At 43.2% G+C, this 15,732-nt stretch overlaps 2 protein-coding genes across 5 annotated transcripts in view; one reads left to right on the forward strand and one right to left on the reverse strand.

Moving 5' to 3' along the window:
- Positions 1–2,360, reverse strand: part of TSPAN16 (tetraspanin 16) — a 33,871-nt gene extending 31,511 nt beyond the window's left edge. The window contains exon 1 of the mRNA XM_081845590.1: positions 2,296–2,360. The gene's annotated coding sequence lies outside the window, so the exon portion shown is untranslated. The remainder of the gene's footprint in view (positions 1–2,295) is intronic.
- Positions 1–15,732, forward strand: part of DOCK6 (dedicator of cytokinesis 6) — a 101,862-nt gene that overhangs the window by 4,796 nt on the left and 81,334 nt on the right. For all 4 annotated transcript variants that reach the window (XM_081844721.1, XM_081844718.1, XM_081844719.1 and 1 more), the window contains exons 2-4: positions 9,869–9,959; positions 12,330–12,505; positions 13,665–13,733. In XM_081844721.1, coding sequence (XP_081700847.1) covers positions 9,869–9,959; positions 12,330–12,505; positions 13,665–13,733 — 336 coding nt within the window. The remainder of the gene's footprint in view (positions 1–9,868; positions 9,960–12,329; positions 12,506–13,664; positions 13,734–15,732) is intronic.

Consider the following 15,732-nt stretch of genomic DNA (forward strand, 5'->3'; position numbering starts at 1 on the left):
CAAGCTAATGTTTTTGGAATGCAGCCTAATGGTTATTGTTGTTGCTTGAATGGTTCTTGAGTGAGCCCTTCCAGTTGCAGCTCATTTAGACTTGAGCAGCAGTTTTTGAAACCAAAATGTTCTCTCTCTTCCTGCCACTCCGCCCTTTCTTCCCTTAAATGCTAGCGGGCAACAAATAACTAAAATGCGTCTGGTTGCCTGTTTGTGAAGCACAAGGCACTGTGGGGAGCCTCAGGGTGACTTCAGTGCTGGCAGAAGTTGAGGGTGAATAATTTCTGGTACTGTGGTTCTGTGGCTGCTCTTGGTTTTCTCTTTCTTTATCAAGCCAGTGATAGACCTATAGAGGAACATGGGTGCAATAACAGGTCCTCAATGGTTGCTTTAAATGGGGGAATGTACACCTTTATTATCCACAGGGAGACTTAGATCTCTTTTTTCCTAATACAAGTGTGTGTGTGTGTGTGTGTGTGTGTGTGTTTGTTTGTGTGTGTGTAATATACTGCCAGTTTAGGATGCATCTGGTGTGTAGACACTTGTCTATGAAAGTTTATGCCATAATAAATTTGTAACTTTTTGAGGTACTACAAGATTTTGTATTCAAGGGCAGTGGCGTAGTGTGGGGGGTGCAGGGGGGGCCAGCCGCACCGGGCGCAACATCTGGGGGTTAGGGGGCGCAAATCCACGGGTTAGGGGGCGCAAATCCACGGGTTAGGGGGCGCAAATTACTTGCCTTGCCCCGGGTGCTGACAACCCACGCTACGCCACTGTTCAAGGGTAATTGTGAATAGATGAGGAGATAAGGTTGTATTTGACTGTACAGTGGAACCTCGGTTCTCGAACTGCTCCATTCCCGAACGTTTCGGCTCCCGAACATCGAAAACCTGGAAGTAAGTGTTCCTGTTTTTGAATGTTCATTGGAACCCGAATGTCCGACGCAGCTTCCAATCTGCAAAAAGCCTAGCTGTCAACCAATCCGAAGCCGTCCCTCGGAATTCAAATGTTTCGGAAGTCGAATGTCCTTCTGGAATAGAATACGTTCGACTTCCGAGGTTCCACGGTACTATTTTCTGCCATGGAAGTCTATGGCACACAAATACCTGATGCAGTTTATTTTATGTATCTGTCAATTCACCTATCTACTCAGCCGTCCAGACAGTTTACAGGGACATACCTATTCAGCTTGAACAGCAGAGCTGTATCATGTGCCTTCTTTTTTATAATGTTGTATTGTTTTAGTGTTGTTAGCCGCCCTGAGCCCGGCTTCGGCTGGGGAGGGCGGGATATAAATAAAATTTATTATTATTATTATTATTCTTTACACGGTTAACTAACTTGCACAATGCCTTCTTGCCCTGTTCCACATAGTATTGAACTTCAGGTTTGCTTTCCTTCAATAATGATGATTCTGCTAGTGTATACCTCCTGGTTTTTGTTAGTTTTGTGGCTATTGCTGTCCATGGAAGAGCTGAGATTGCAGGATTGGAAGCAAGTTAATAGCATTATATACAGGATCAAGTGTTGCTGGTGTTAAGGGCTGGCTGACTTCAGTCTTGTATGTTCTGATTTGCTTAATTTAAAAAACTAGGGTCCTGTGGTCCAATGATGTATGCTAAATTCACAAAGGAAGAGGGTACTCTTAGGATCTCATAACAGTTAATTAACTAGTTTTGTGATTTCAGATATTTCACGTTTGCTTAAAAAGGACTGTCTTGATTAAACCAAGGCCAGCTAGTCCAGCATTTTCATTTACTTTTGCTGGTGTCCTAGCAATCACCAGATGGTAGGTGGTTCACCAGAAGTTGTTCAGTGAATTGCAATCTGCCTTCTGTCCTTAGGAGAATTTCTTTTCCTTTACAGACCTCTTCCTTGTTTTCTGTAGGCACTTTCTCTCCAGGGAAGTGAGGAAATGATTTAAGCTAAAGAACTAAAGTTAGGCAGTTTGGAAGTCCAGGAGTTAAGTCTGTGGTTGAAGGTAGGTGAGCCAAGAGAGAAAGAAAGGGAAAACAAATGGAGTGAGAGGTGAGTTTCCTTGGGGACCCTATCAGCTTATAGCATCCCTGACCATTGGTCCTGCTAGCTAGGGATGATAGGAGTTGTAGTCCAACAAGAGCTGGGGACACAGGTTTGAGAAACACAGGCTTATAGGATGAGGTGAACATTGATGACAGAAACTCCCTTCCTTTCCGGCTACATAAATATAGCAATAAAGCTCTTGTGTTCAGGGCTGGCAGTCCGCCCTGAGCCATTTATCACAGCAGAGAATGATTTCAGAAAGACAGAAAAATGTGAACTCACCTTCAACCCAAGAGTACCAGCAGTAGGTATTGCTTAGAAATCCTGGAATTCTTTCTTCTTAATATCTGAGGATTACACCCAAGACAACAGTCTCTGAATATTATTCATTGTGTTAATAGCTTACACATTCTCCCAAAATGTGGGCGTGTTACGTTAGCCTTGCAACAAACCTGTGAGGTTCCTCATTGGTTGGCCTGTGAGGTTCTCAGAGAGTTGGGTCTTTGTTCAGTACTATTGTTGTTACTGAGGTTAGATTAATTGAGCATAGCAATGACAAAGGGGCAGGAGAGGAAGACAGAGAGATGACCTCCACAAGCATTGGGGCTTTTTACATCCCGACCACCTTGAGACAGTATCTGAAACACTGCAGGAAAAGTGGCCAGGTCGGGATGTGGGACAGCCTGTTGGAAGGTTGGTTGCTTGTGTTCCGGGCAACTTGGAGAATTTGTTGAGCCATGAAATCAGTGTAGGTAGTCTGGACATGGGGAGGAGTTCAACCTAGTGTTATGGCAATTGTAATGTCAGTGCAAACCTTTTTTAGCTTGCCAGATGGAACAACACCCCCCTTCCCCTTCATGCTGTTTCTGGGGATTCTCCAGACCCCACCATGACTAATTTCAGAGGCGAATGGTGCAAGGAGCAGGGGAAAGCCCTGCTGAGCTAGAGCAAGTCCTTGTTGCTATAGCGGGACTCTCATTAGTTTGAAACCTGAATTTGTGAGTGGCTATTGTTACATATGAATCTGAGAATGGTAGACTTGAATCCAGTGGAAATTGGTTGAAACTTCAACTGCCCCTGCAACCTGGCTTTCAGGAATGATGTTCAAGTATGACAAAGTTGAGAGAACTTTGAAATATCTTCTTGTGTGGAATGGACTTGGAAACCAAGACTTTGAAAACCAGAGGTTCTTTTGGCTTGCTTCTTTCCTGTCCTTTAGCTACATCATCTATATCCTTATATAGTCCTTTCCTGAGGGTGGGTGGAGTTTCTCAATAATAGTTTCAAGGAGAAGGCTGAGGAGTCTATATTCCCCTCCCCCCCCCCCCCGTTCTTGATAATACATAAAAAAATTAAAAAATGTCCTATAGAACCTTCAGATAATGTTCTTCTTGATAATGTTACTTACAGTGAGCATGGTACCCTTTCCCTCTGGGAGGCCAGTGTGTGCAGAAGAAATGAACGAGGCATCAGTCTGTTTGGCTCAGTGCTCTAGAGCACACAAAGGCATGGCGGAGGTGTCACTTTGGAAAATGTTTTGCTTTATTCAGCTTGGCAGGCTACAGCACAAGCAAGGAATAATTTATGGCTTGTGGCTATGGTTAGTCTCCCACCTCAGAAAACAAAAACAAGCCCCCAAACTGTTAGGCTGCTGCCCCAGCAGGGGAACAAACTTGAATAAAATATTGGAGGGACCCAGGTAAGCCCCACCCCACATAATCAGTCACAAGATGCAGCACTTGCATGCCATTTGAATGGCAATGCCCATTAACTTTGTGGGAGCCCACCCCCCTCAAATATTTTATGGGGGGGGACTGAAGAGACCTTGACCCCTATGGCCTCTAATCTTTTCTTCTAGGCCATTTGGGCTGGGGAGCATCGCAGTCAAATCAGCAGGAACTGATTCAGGGTAGAGCTACACATTACTTAGAAGCATGGGTAACCCAGCCAGAAACTGCAGTTAGGGAAAAAAACCCAGTATTGGAAAAGGGGTATTTAGAGTGGAAAAGTGATGGTGAGTGGGTGGTGCTTAACCCTTTCCCTGCTTGCTGATTTTTTCTGCTGCAGTTACTCTCCCTGGGGGTCAAACTAGACATTATATGATGTTAAATGACTCTGTGTGTTTTAAGTGCAGGCTTTTTTTTTATTTAATGCAAATAGTATCAGCTTTGGTGCGTCTCTGTGTGTGAGATATAGTTATCAGGATTACAGCAGGTGCATAGGAGGAATGTAAACATTTCCTCCATGTGTTCCTGAAGAGATTGCTGAAGGTGCCACTGGGGGGTTTCACAATGGAAGAAAACATTAACTTCAGAATAAGGCTTTTCCTCAGGACTGTGGCAGGGAAGGATGATGTTAAATTTCTTCTCATTGTTTGTTCCACTCTCTTTGCTGATGCAACATGCATTTTTAAAAATCCATTCTCATTAAATTGAAAAATCTCATCTAGTTTGGCCCTGAGCCCTGCTTCCATGAGATTCTAGATGGTTGCTTTTGATGGTAAACATTCATCTTGAACCTTGCGGGGGGAATGGGGGGAAACGACGGATGTTTCTGTGCTCCACATCACCCCAACCTGATAGTGCTTTCGCCTAATAGAAGCAGCTGTCGGAGTTTTGTTATATATGTCTGTAACATGTAGTAGTAATGCCTTCACTTTAGCATTGGAGAGTTAATCTCTGGGACCTGTAGGCCAGAATTCTTGTTTTGTTTTGAACGCATATTAAGTTATGAACAGGAAAAAGGAAAATAAAAAAGAATCCTCAGCCCTGCAACTGGAAACTATAAATTCAGGATTCTAGGGGAAATTGTGCCAATTGGCTGTAACTTCCTGATCAGGTAATGCGAGAGGATTATTGGGGGAAATCTGCTCAAGGGCTGTGCCAAGCAGTGAAGAGAGAGAACCTGCTGCCACTGGAGGGTTTACTTAGTCTCTGCTTTGAGCTTGTTTTGAGCTGTAGTTGTTGTGAATGTTAGAAACATGTCTTTGGGGGCCAGGGAGGTCTTGGGAAAAGGTCTCTAATGAAATCTTCATGTGCATAGTGACCTTCCGTCTTCACTCATGAACCCTGGGTTGCTTTGGCTGCCCAAATCCCTAGGCCTTTGGTCTGTTAAAGGGACAGCCCTCCTAGCACCATCAGAGTTGCCTGCACACTCATAAAACTTAGAACAATTGTTCCGTCTTCAGATTTTACAGCACTCTGAGAACTTGCGTGCCCAATTGCTAAACTGCCTCATAGGTTTGTTGCAAAGCTAAAGTGCCACTCCAAGCTCTTTGGAGTATATGCGGGATAAAAAACAGTGGATATTATTCAGAGATGCTATTACTTCAGGCACTCAGTGTGATCTGGTTTGATGTGGAACTGTGCGGGTCTTTCCATGAAGCAGGCAGTTACGGTATATTTGGTTGCCTTTCGGACCATTCCCAGTCTGTGATGTGACTTTGCGGTGTTTTTGTTCTGCTCGGAAACTGTGTGCATTGTTCTTCATGGATTCTCTGATAAAACAACTTCCTTATCTAAAGGAAAGGGTGAGGTAGTTTCCTGGACCAGTCCCCAAGAACCTAAGGCCCTGCCTGTTTCCTTCCAGGCTGCAAAGTTCTCGCTTAATTACAGTTTATTTACAACCTCCTGCTTCCTCTCCCTTCTTCTCCAAATGCCCTTTGATCTTGTTAGGGGATTTAGTGGTACATCTGTCTGTTTTTTAAGTAGCCTGCTTGGAGGCAAATATATGCTAACTGGGGATGGTGAGTGTGGTGGAGAGGAGAAGCAGTTCCTGCTGTTGATCTAAGAACAAGTTTCCAAAGGCGTGCCTTGCTAGAATATGTAATGGGATGTATTCTCTGCCCTTTCTCACTCTGTTTACAAACACAGATCCCACAATAAACCGGTTAAGCTCTTCAGATGTCCTTGTTTTGTTTGAATTTGCACAGTCTTTATTGTCTCTGTTCCATTATTTCACTCACTGAGAATCCATCCTACTCCAATTGTTGTCAAATGTATATCCCACCCCTTCCTAATGCTCAGATGGTCTTAAGACTGTCATGCAGGCATTTTGTGTGATGCATTTAAAAAAAAAAAAAGTATCCGGAAAGCCATGGATCTGAAGTGTGGATTTCAGAAGCTGGAACTCAAGTCTTTTGAGATTGTAGCCATTGTCTTAATTTTACCTGGGTGGGGAGTCTAGAGGAAGAGAAGGAAGGGGCATTGGGCAAAAAGGCCAAAAATGGATGCAGTGGTTGAGGGAGGAGGATGGGAGCCCTCTGTAAGCAATTGATTCAGACCCCTGGCAAGAGCAATCTGTCCCACCCCTGGAAGCCCTTTGAATGGGGAGGGGAGAGAGAGAAGATGCAGACCATGCACGGGATTTTCATCTTGTACAGCTTTACCATAGGGAATATTTCTTTAAAAAAAAATAGCCATAGCAAGCTGCTGAGATTATATGTGGTCACTAGCTTTTCTCCCAGTCCAGGCCTTCACAGATGGCACAGAAAGCCCATGATTTGCTCACGATTACTAGCTTGTCTGCCTCTTAATTTGTATTATGCCATGTAAGAATAATTGGAACCACTTGGAACTGGGGCAGAACATGGGGCTGGATTATTATTCGGCCATTAAAGGAGAGATAAACTTTGTTGTGTTAAGGATCCAACAAATGTCATGGCTTAATTAAAAAAAAATTAGGCAATCATGTCTGTCTCCTGTATATGCCCTCAGTCTGTGTAAATTCTACCCTGAGAAATTTGTCTTGATAAAGGAAAGCACACCCTGCCTTAAAATAGTGCCCAGATTTGCTTTGTTTTCAGACTTCAATTGGTTAAGAGGCATGGCTTGTTGGTGTGGCGCTGGGTGCCCACAATTTTATGCAGCAGAGTGAACAATTTAAAGTCTTAGGTTGAGATTGCTCCAGCCTCCTATCAAACCCTTAATGGTGCACCTGTGGCTCTATCCTATGTTACACAAGTGGTATGGGAGCTACTGTATTGTGGCTTCATCCTGTACCACTGAGGTAATGTGAGAACCAGGGCCTAAAATGTTATTGGGCATGGTTTCTGGGCTCCCACGCCATGTGCAACATAAGATGGGGCTATGCAGGAGCCCCCAGAAAAAACTAAAATAATAAAGAAGACAGGAATGATGGTAGGTACTCTTCTCTTTCCCTCCCTCTTACACAGAGCTGCTGCTAGATTATGATGATGATGATAATAATAAATAATAATAATAATAATAATAATAATAATAATAATAAATTTTTATATCCCGCCCTCCCCAGCTGAAGCTGGGCTCAGGGCGACTAACAACAATCAAAATAATCCAACGATTCTAAAAACATTTCATTATAAAAATTAATTAAAATCAAATTGATGGCAACCAATAAGCAAAATTCTGTGCAGATTGCCAGAGGAGGGGGGTCAGGCCAAAGGCCTGGTGGAACAGCTCTGTCAAACCCTTAATGGTGCACCTGTGGCTCTATCCTATGTTACACAAGTGGTATGGGAGCTACTGTATTGTGGCTTCACAATACAGTAGATGCTGAATAGGTTTCTTTGTACAGTTGTACCTTGGTTCTTGAGCCTAATCCATTCCGGGAGTCTGTTCGACTCCCGAAACTGTTTGAAAACCAAGGCTTCCTGCAGTCAAACGGACACTGCACCAGACATTCAGCTTCCAAAAAACGTTCGCAAACCGGAACACTTCCAGGTTTTTGGTGTTTGGGAGCCAAAACATATGAGTACCAAGGCGTTCAAGAACCAAGGTATGACTGTACTTCCACACGCTGATTCAGCCTCTGTGATGAGCCAATCTCCTTTAAGAGGGTGGGGATGGGTCGGAGGACACAGAGGTCAGATCAGAGAACCTCCCAAAGTAGTTCAAGTGGTTGAATGATGAGCTGCAATTTGAACATGCAGTAAAGCTAGCAGACTGGGTGCTTTTCCAAAGGTGCAGCATTTGCCCACTTTCCGAGTATTTTAGTGAGCTGAGCTGATCCTTGCAGAGGTAGTCTCCGGGATGTGAGTTTCTTTCTGAAACCCTCCAGTAACAAGGCACTTGGACTCTAAGAGTTCTCTGTCTCTTGCCTTACAGCTGGCTTTCTGAACTCATGGAAGAACAACGTCCACCAATCTTGCATGACAGTTTCATAATTGTAGAACTACTTTGAAAGGCAGAGAAAAGGAGTCCCCTTGTCTTTTTCCATTTTGCTTGTACTGCCCGTTTGTGCCTGGCACATCATGATGCCTCCCAGTTATCTATTGCCTTTAGTGTTGTGCCTGAAGCCAGAGGGTACTGAAAGTGTTCCCTTTAAGTAGTTTCCAGTGGATTTCTACAGGGTCCAGCACTGATTTTTTACTGGGCTGTGTCAAAGCCAAATTGAATCTGTCTCAGGAAGTTCTATAGCTTGGCTAGTCACATCCGCTGTATTAAATAAATCATTACAACCCTGAGTTCCATTTTGGAACATAAGAAATAAAAGTATATAGAATTTGCAGCTGGATTTAGATACCTAACAGGTATCTGACAGCGTGTAATTTGGTGGCCAGCGGGTGCTGATTGTTGAGTGTGGAGAGCTGTAGCTTCTTTGTGGTCTCTATGCAGGCCTGCACAATCTTATGTACTGATTTTAATAGGGCTTTTTTTTTCGAGACTGAGTGTGCATAAAACCTTTGTCCAAGAGGAGTTTGCTTGATGAAGCCTTGGAGATGCTGGATCATCCTGATTACTATTTTTACCCTGCTTTTCTGTTCATGGATACACAAAGTGATTTGTAAGATTAAACACAATAAATCAGTGGGTCTTCCTCAGCAATATGGGAAAAATATAGTTTCGGTGGGAGCTTCCCCCTCCCACACTAATAGTCGGGTTGCAGTGGGAGGAAATGTCCTATCTCCACACCATCGTCGCCATCCTGATCAGGTCTCTGCACTTTCTATTTGTGAAATAAACATTGTGCACTTAAGGGCAAACCATGTGATTAACATAACCAATGGTTTGGCCGTGGATCAAACAGGACTTTCAAGAATTCTTGGTTCATGCTCATAAAACTTGCTCCCCATTTTCTTTTAGTATTCCTTACGAGTAATGTTTTCTGCCTGATGGCTATCTTAAGAATTTCTTACATTGCAAGATACCATGGAACCTTATGTTACGTACTGTCCTTCTTGCAAACGCTTTGGGTTATGAGCTCTGCTAGTAGATGCTCCCGGTCGTGAACCTTGCCCCAGGATGTGAGTGGAAGTTGCATGTTGGCAGCAGCGGAGGGCACCATTAGCGAACGTGCACCTTGGGTTATGAATGGTTTCGGCTTAAGAACGGACCTCCGGAACGAATTAAGCTCATAACCGGAGGTACCACTGTACAACACAGCTCCCTCTCCCCTTTCAGATTAAATGCTTTTGGTTTTTCAAAACCAAGCCTTCCCCTGCTCCCCGCCTTTCTGGCCTCTGCCTGATAGTTCAGTAAGTTGTTATGTTTTGTACTGTATTTGTGGTGGTAAAGATTCCTGCCAGTGGCAGAGAAGACCTGGAAGGAGCTGGTGAAATGACACTAATTTTCTTGCTGCAGGGATTGTGCTTTATGAGTTGCTGAGGTTGATTATTATTACATTATATTTGTGTTAGACTCTTCTGTATAGTAATTGCACCTGAATAGTTGGTTTTCAGACAATAATGGTAAAAGCTGCTCGTGCTCGACAGCTTTTGGAGTGACTGCTTTCTTAGAGAAGTCTAATGTGGGTGGGCAGAAATTCTGCTCCCGTTTTTGCCAGACTCTCTCCAGGGACACAGTGGGGCATACCTCTCAGGATAGCATTTTGAGACCCAGAAAAGTGGATGTTTTATTGTTTTCTTCCTCCCCTACAGGACGGTGGCAGCTGAAGTAAGGAAGCAGGTGTCCCGAGAATATGGCAACTCCCCTCAGCTTTCCAAGAAGCGGGGTGGCCCCCCACAGTCGGTGAGTTATTCAGTAGTATGTCTTGGTGGGGGGTAGAGATCTGGCAGAAAACACCACAGCTTCTGGCTAATAAGACAGGGAAGAAAATCTGTTCACCCAAAGAAAATAGGCAGTATCAGACAACCATAATTTGGAAACTGCCCATTTCCAGGTCATTTTAGAAATTGCTAGTAATCCAACATATATCAGGGACAACCATTTTGCTCTTGCTTTAGGAAGTACTCTTATTTAGAATTGGGTTTTTTTTTTAGAAAAACAACAACTGAATTAAATGATATGGATATTTAAATATTCCTAATTAACTTCTCTAATTTTTTTAAGACATGCAAGTTGGTGGCCACTTCTGCCTTCTCAGGGAGTGAGTTCCATAGTTTGACTATGCGCTGCGTTTCTGTCCTAAATCTTTCCCTTTCTTAGCCAACTGCTACCCTTTGCCAGTGGGTTGCTGACTTCCACTATTTGCTCATGGGAGACAGGATTTCCTTTTGGCTTACTGTCACTATGGACCTACCTGAGGCCTCTTTGGAGATGGAAAATTGGAAGAAGCATAAGAACCACTAATATCTCTTTTCATTTCTGCAAGAAGCATATTGGGGAACATGGTTACATATGAATTAGTTGCCTTATTCCTCCAGTCCACCTCTAGTCCCAATCCAAATAGTAGAGTCCCAATCTCTGATATTGGCTGCATTTTATTTGTTCTTGCTTGGTGGCATAAGGACCAGAACAGCTGCAGAGACTATGCTGTATTTTCTGGAGTTTCAGCTTTGAAACAAACAAACAAACAAACAAACAAACATCTGTAGCCTTCTAAAAACTCCTGGGCTTCCCTTATGTAGTGTTTCCTAAAGCAGCTATTAGGTGAGGACAAGGTGGATTTCAATTTCCCAGGTGTGAAGGAGTTTGAAATTGGAAACTTTTGCGTGGGGTTTGGCTGGGTGTCTTTGAAAACAGTTTTAGTCTCCCAGACCTCTGTGCTTGCGTCTTCTCCCCATTCTTCCCTTCTTGCAGGTCTCTCTGTCATTTAGCCTCGTTACTTTTTCAGGGGATTCCTCCCTGGTTTTCACTGAGAAGCTGTCAGAAGAGCGCCTAGCCTCTCAGTAGGCTCTCTCCCTTGCTCAGCAACAGCAAGACAGTTGGTGGAGATGGGAGGGAGAGAAAATTTAGCTTTTGCCATTTGTCATAAGAACAAATGCTTGCATTTGGACAGTTTCCAAGTGGCCTGTGACATGCAGTGTTAATTGTGCCTTGAGGAAACGAAGGGGTCTTTCTTCTCCTCCCCACAGCACCTGTTTCTTCTTGCTCCTCTCTGAACAATAGTGCTCAACAAAGTCATTTAGACTATGTTGTAATTGTAATAATTTAAGAGCAGAGCTATGTGTTGTGGCGGCTCAGATGACTTTTGTGCTGGTTAGTTGGGCATTGTGGTGGGAACTGGAGTACATTTACTAGTCTTAAAGATGAGCTCCTGCAGTCTTCCTCACCTTGGTTTCTGCATTCTCATCTTGGAAGGACTGCAACTCCCTCAGGCCTGTTGTTGTCCTTCAGGATGAAGGGAGGTGCCTCTGTCAGAAGCTTCTGTGAAGGACCAAGAAATGCCCCCAAACCTCTGTATTTCTCTGACTCCTCTGTTGGACTGAGGGGAAGAGGTGGGAAATTCACACACTTTTTTCTTAGCTCTCATAGTCTAACTTGGTGGTAATAGTGGGCATTTACCTGAAACATGTTGGAATCATGGATTCATGGGGAGGTGTTCATCCATTTCCCAGTCTATAAAATGGAGAATACCAGACTCAGGCCTTGGGACAAATCCTTATCATCCTTGTTACGATGTGCTATAGCTAGGAGTGATTCAGGCACAACAGACAACTTCAGCAATTGAAAGCTTGTCCACACTCCTGCTTGTCCCGTGCCTAGAAAGAAGGGACCTGGAGTAGTTTTCTGCTTGACTCTTGCTTTCGGGGAAAAAACTGCTGTTTAGTGAACAATCAAAGCAAATGGTGATCTACCCACTTTGGGAAACACTATTCTGAACTGTAATCAATAAAAAGCAAGTCACAGTGCATAAAACAACACAATACAAATTGAAAGCAAAGACACAACTTATACAATTGTGTGTGTTTGTTTTTTTAAAAAAAAATATTGCTGTAGCTGCTTATTTGTACTTAATTTCATGCCCAGTCAGGCCTGTAGCCAAAAAGAGGAGGAGGCATATCTCTTGGATAGGGAAAAAACTCTGTTTGGCTCTAAATCAGAGCAAACATCAATCTGGAGAAACCCCAAATGGCCATTTGTTCTGATTGAGCGCTAAAGACTTTCTGATTTGTAGGTTCCTCTTCCTTACCCCACTCCTTGACCTTCTTCTCTAAGGTGCCTCTGACAGAAGTGGTGGAGCCCATAGACTTTGAGGAGTACCTTGACAGCCACGTGCCAGATGCTGAGCCCGGTCCACTTCGTGATCTGGTTGAGTTTCCCACGGATGACCTGGAGGTGATCCACCAAACGCGGGACTGTCGAACACTGGAACCTGGCATCCCTGAAGATGAGTAAGTGGTGGGATTATTAATTGTGGATTGTGGTTATTCTGATACTTGTGATAAGCACCTCTGCTTCCATTTACTTCTGCAGCCTTTCACTGCAGAGCCCCCTTCACCTCAGGACAGTCATATGTAAGAGTTGCCAAGGAAAAAGTACTTGGCAATTTGCTGGCAGTTCTCTGCATTAGAACTTGCTAGTTCTGCAGTATTGACCAGTGAAAATGTGGTAGGCAAAGACTATTTTTTAATTTTCACATTAACAATTTCAGCGTGGCTGAATGCTGCTTTGGAAGACTGATTTAAATGGCAATATAACTGACTTTTGACATCTGCACAAAGCTTTTGGGAAGGCATCCATTTAATTCCCAAAGGAGACTTAAGTGTGAAGAGGTGTATGTCATTCTTGTTTTTTGTTTTTTGTTTAAATAATATTTATTAACAATTTAAACACTACAAAAAATAAAAACAATACAATACAACACAAAAACACTACACAACACCATTTAAACTCACAAAACAAAACAAAACAAAACAAAAACACAATTTAAAACACATCAAATAGTTTCAGTATCATATCTTTCATGGTGTAGGTCATTCTTGAAAGTCATCTGGGATTTTACAAGATAAACCCCGGGTGGGTTCTGCTTACAGGTCTTTCCCCTAAGAGGTGTGGAAAAAAATTCTGATGGGTTTTCACAATTCTGCCTTTTTGGTAATCCCACGGAGAAATAACATATTAATAGGGAAACTAGACCTCAGTGCACTATTCATCATGGCACTAAGATGCAGAAATCGTCACAAAAACTACCCAGTTCACCATGCTCATAGGAAGGAATGACCAGCTTTTCAAATCCAAGGGGGGAAAACCCACTCTTGACTGCTACTAAAACGCAGGAACACCTGTAGGCTCAAAGCACAAGGAGGCTCTTATTGTAGTGTTTACCAAGCACTAAGGCTAGTAGTTTTCAAGGGCCACATTTTAAATTTGTTTCTATGTGAGAAAAAAGAATATCCGGGAGGTATTATCTGTTGTTTAATAAAGGTGTGGAAGCAAAACATGTGGAGAGAAATTTGATACTTATCTCTCCTTGCAGATAAGTCTTTGGATGTTACTAACCTGTCGACATTTTTACTAGCCTGCTTTTCTTCCTCTTTCATTCTTCTCCAGGAAGCAGGATGCTCGTGTACGAGACGCTGTACAAGTCTACACAGAAGACTGGGTCATGGTCCAAAGAAAGTAGGTTGCACCTCTTATTTGAGAAAGGATAGCAAAGACGGATTCTTTGTTATTGTGGGGGTGGTGAAATTTGCTGACAGTGCTTAATCTTTTTGGATGTGGATTAAATATGGACCTAACAGAAAGAACCTCTGGTAGGGGAGTGCTACGTTTCAAACTGAAAAAAGATTTTAAACAAACATTCTTCTAACTAAAGGAATCTATTAGACTTCTCTTACTTCCAGCTGGACTAGCCTTGACTTTCACCTTCCCACAAGCTGTTATTCACCCATCCTCCAGCCCTCTGAAGTGTCAATGAAAGGGCTAGAGAAGTTGGAGGGAAAGTCCTAACTTTCTATGGAACTTCCTTAAGATTGCATTGGAGTGAATCCTTGCACTGTAATAATTGTATCTGCTTATAATTGACCATTTGATAGCCAGAGCCCTAGTTGCCCAAGTCTTTTCAATTGCTGCATAATTACTGCTTCAGCAGTCATTCTGTAGTGGTGGAAAAGTTGTTTCATTCAGATGAGCCATAGTATATGTTGTGGATTGTAATCTCAGTTTTTGGGAGCCTTTCAAATAGAGTTCACTGTTAATTAATAGTGCCTTTTGGTTCTTGCATAACAAGCATTTCAGTGCCCTGCCTTGCAGCCTGTGATTGATGACTTGCCTTCCTAACCAGGTAAATCCAGTGAGTAGATACTAAAATACTAAAACTAAATATTAAATACTAAAGCAGATTAAAATTCACACAAACCTTTCTAAGCATCTGGGTAGGATTGTCTAAACAAGAATGTTTTTAGAAGGTGTCGAAAAGAATTTGGTGAAGGTGCCTGCTTGATATCAACAGGCAGGGAGTTTCCAAAGTGTAGGTGCTGCGACACTAAATGATCAAATTCTAACAAATGCAGAACAGGTGGCACATGTCGCAGTGCCAGTTCCACTGGTCAAAGCAGTCAAAGGGTACATAGGGGTAAGGTTATCTTATAGGTAAACTGGTCCCAAGTTATTAAGGACTTGGTAGCCTAAGAGCAAGGGCACTGTGGGTTAAACCACAAAGCCTAGGACTTGCCGATCAGAAGGTCAGCGGTTCGAATCCCCGCAACAGGGAGAGCTCCCATTGCTCAGTCCCTGCTCCTGCCAACTTAGCTGTTCGAAAGCACGTCAAAGTGCAAGTAGATAAATAGGTACCACTCCGGTGGGAAGGTAAACAGCATTTCCGTGCGCTGCTCTGGTTCGCCAGAAGCGGCCGGAAGCTGTACGCCAGCTCCCTCGGCCAATAAAGCGAGATGAGCGCCGCAACCTCAGAGTCAGCCACGACTGGACCTAATGGTCAGGGGTCCCTTTACCTTTACCTTTTAGCCTAAGAGCAACACCTTGAACCTGACCTGGTAGCTGATTGGCAACCAGTGCAGAGCTCTGAGTTATATGCTGACAAGTCCTCACTTCTGTCAGCAATTGTGCTGCAGCATTCTGCGCAAATGGTAGCCTCCGGCTATAAAATATCCACATATAATTTTTCAGAAAGTTCTCAAAGCATTTTAGGGCAGCAGTTCCAAAACGGCTTGCTTTTTCATTTAGACTGTTCCACAAAGGACATACAGGCCATCTTGATAATATCACAATTTCCCTCCCTTCCAATTTTTGGTTTTCCTTCTTCCTGCCTTTCTGGTGCTGCCATTCTGTCTTCCCCTCCCCCACTCACTCAACCAAATTGTGCTGGAAAGTTCCCCTAGCTTTATGGCAATGGAGGAACCCCAATGAGACACCCTACAATAAACTGTGTTGCCCAGAAGTATTCATACAAAAAATCAGGAAGCAGCCAAAGTTTGCATACAAAAAAGAGAAATGAATCTCTCCTTGTTAGTGAAGTTAAGACACCTGTGTTTGGCATAAAGTATTTAAATGCACAGGTTGAGATGGTCCTCCTACAAGCTTTTTTGCCCTATCAGCTCAAACCTTTGAGCTAGGTTTGGTAAGAAATAAAGTTGGTCTTTTGTATTAGGTTTTTCTTTTT

This window comes from Podarcis erhardii (assembly GCF_964252035.2).
Source record: "Podarcis erhardii genome assembly, chromosome: 17".
In the NCBI taxonomy this organism is placed as follows: domain Eukaryota; kingdom Metazoa; phylum Chordata; class Lepidosauria; order Squamata; family Lacertidae; genus Podarcis; species Podarcis erhardii.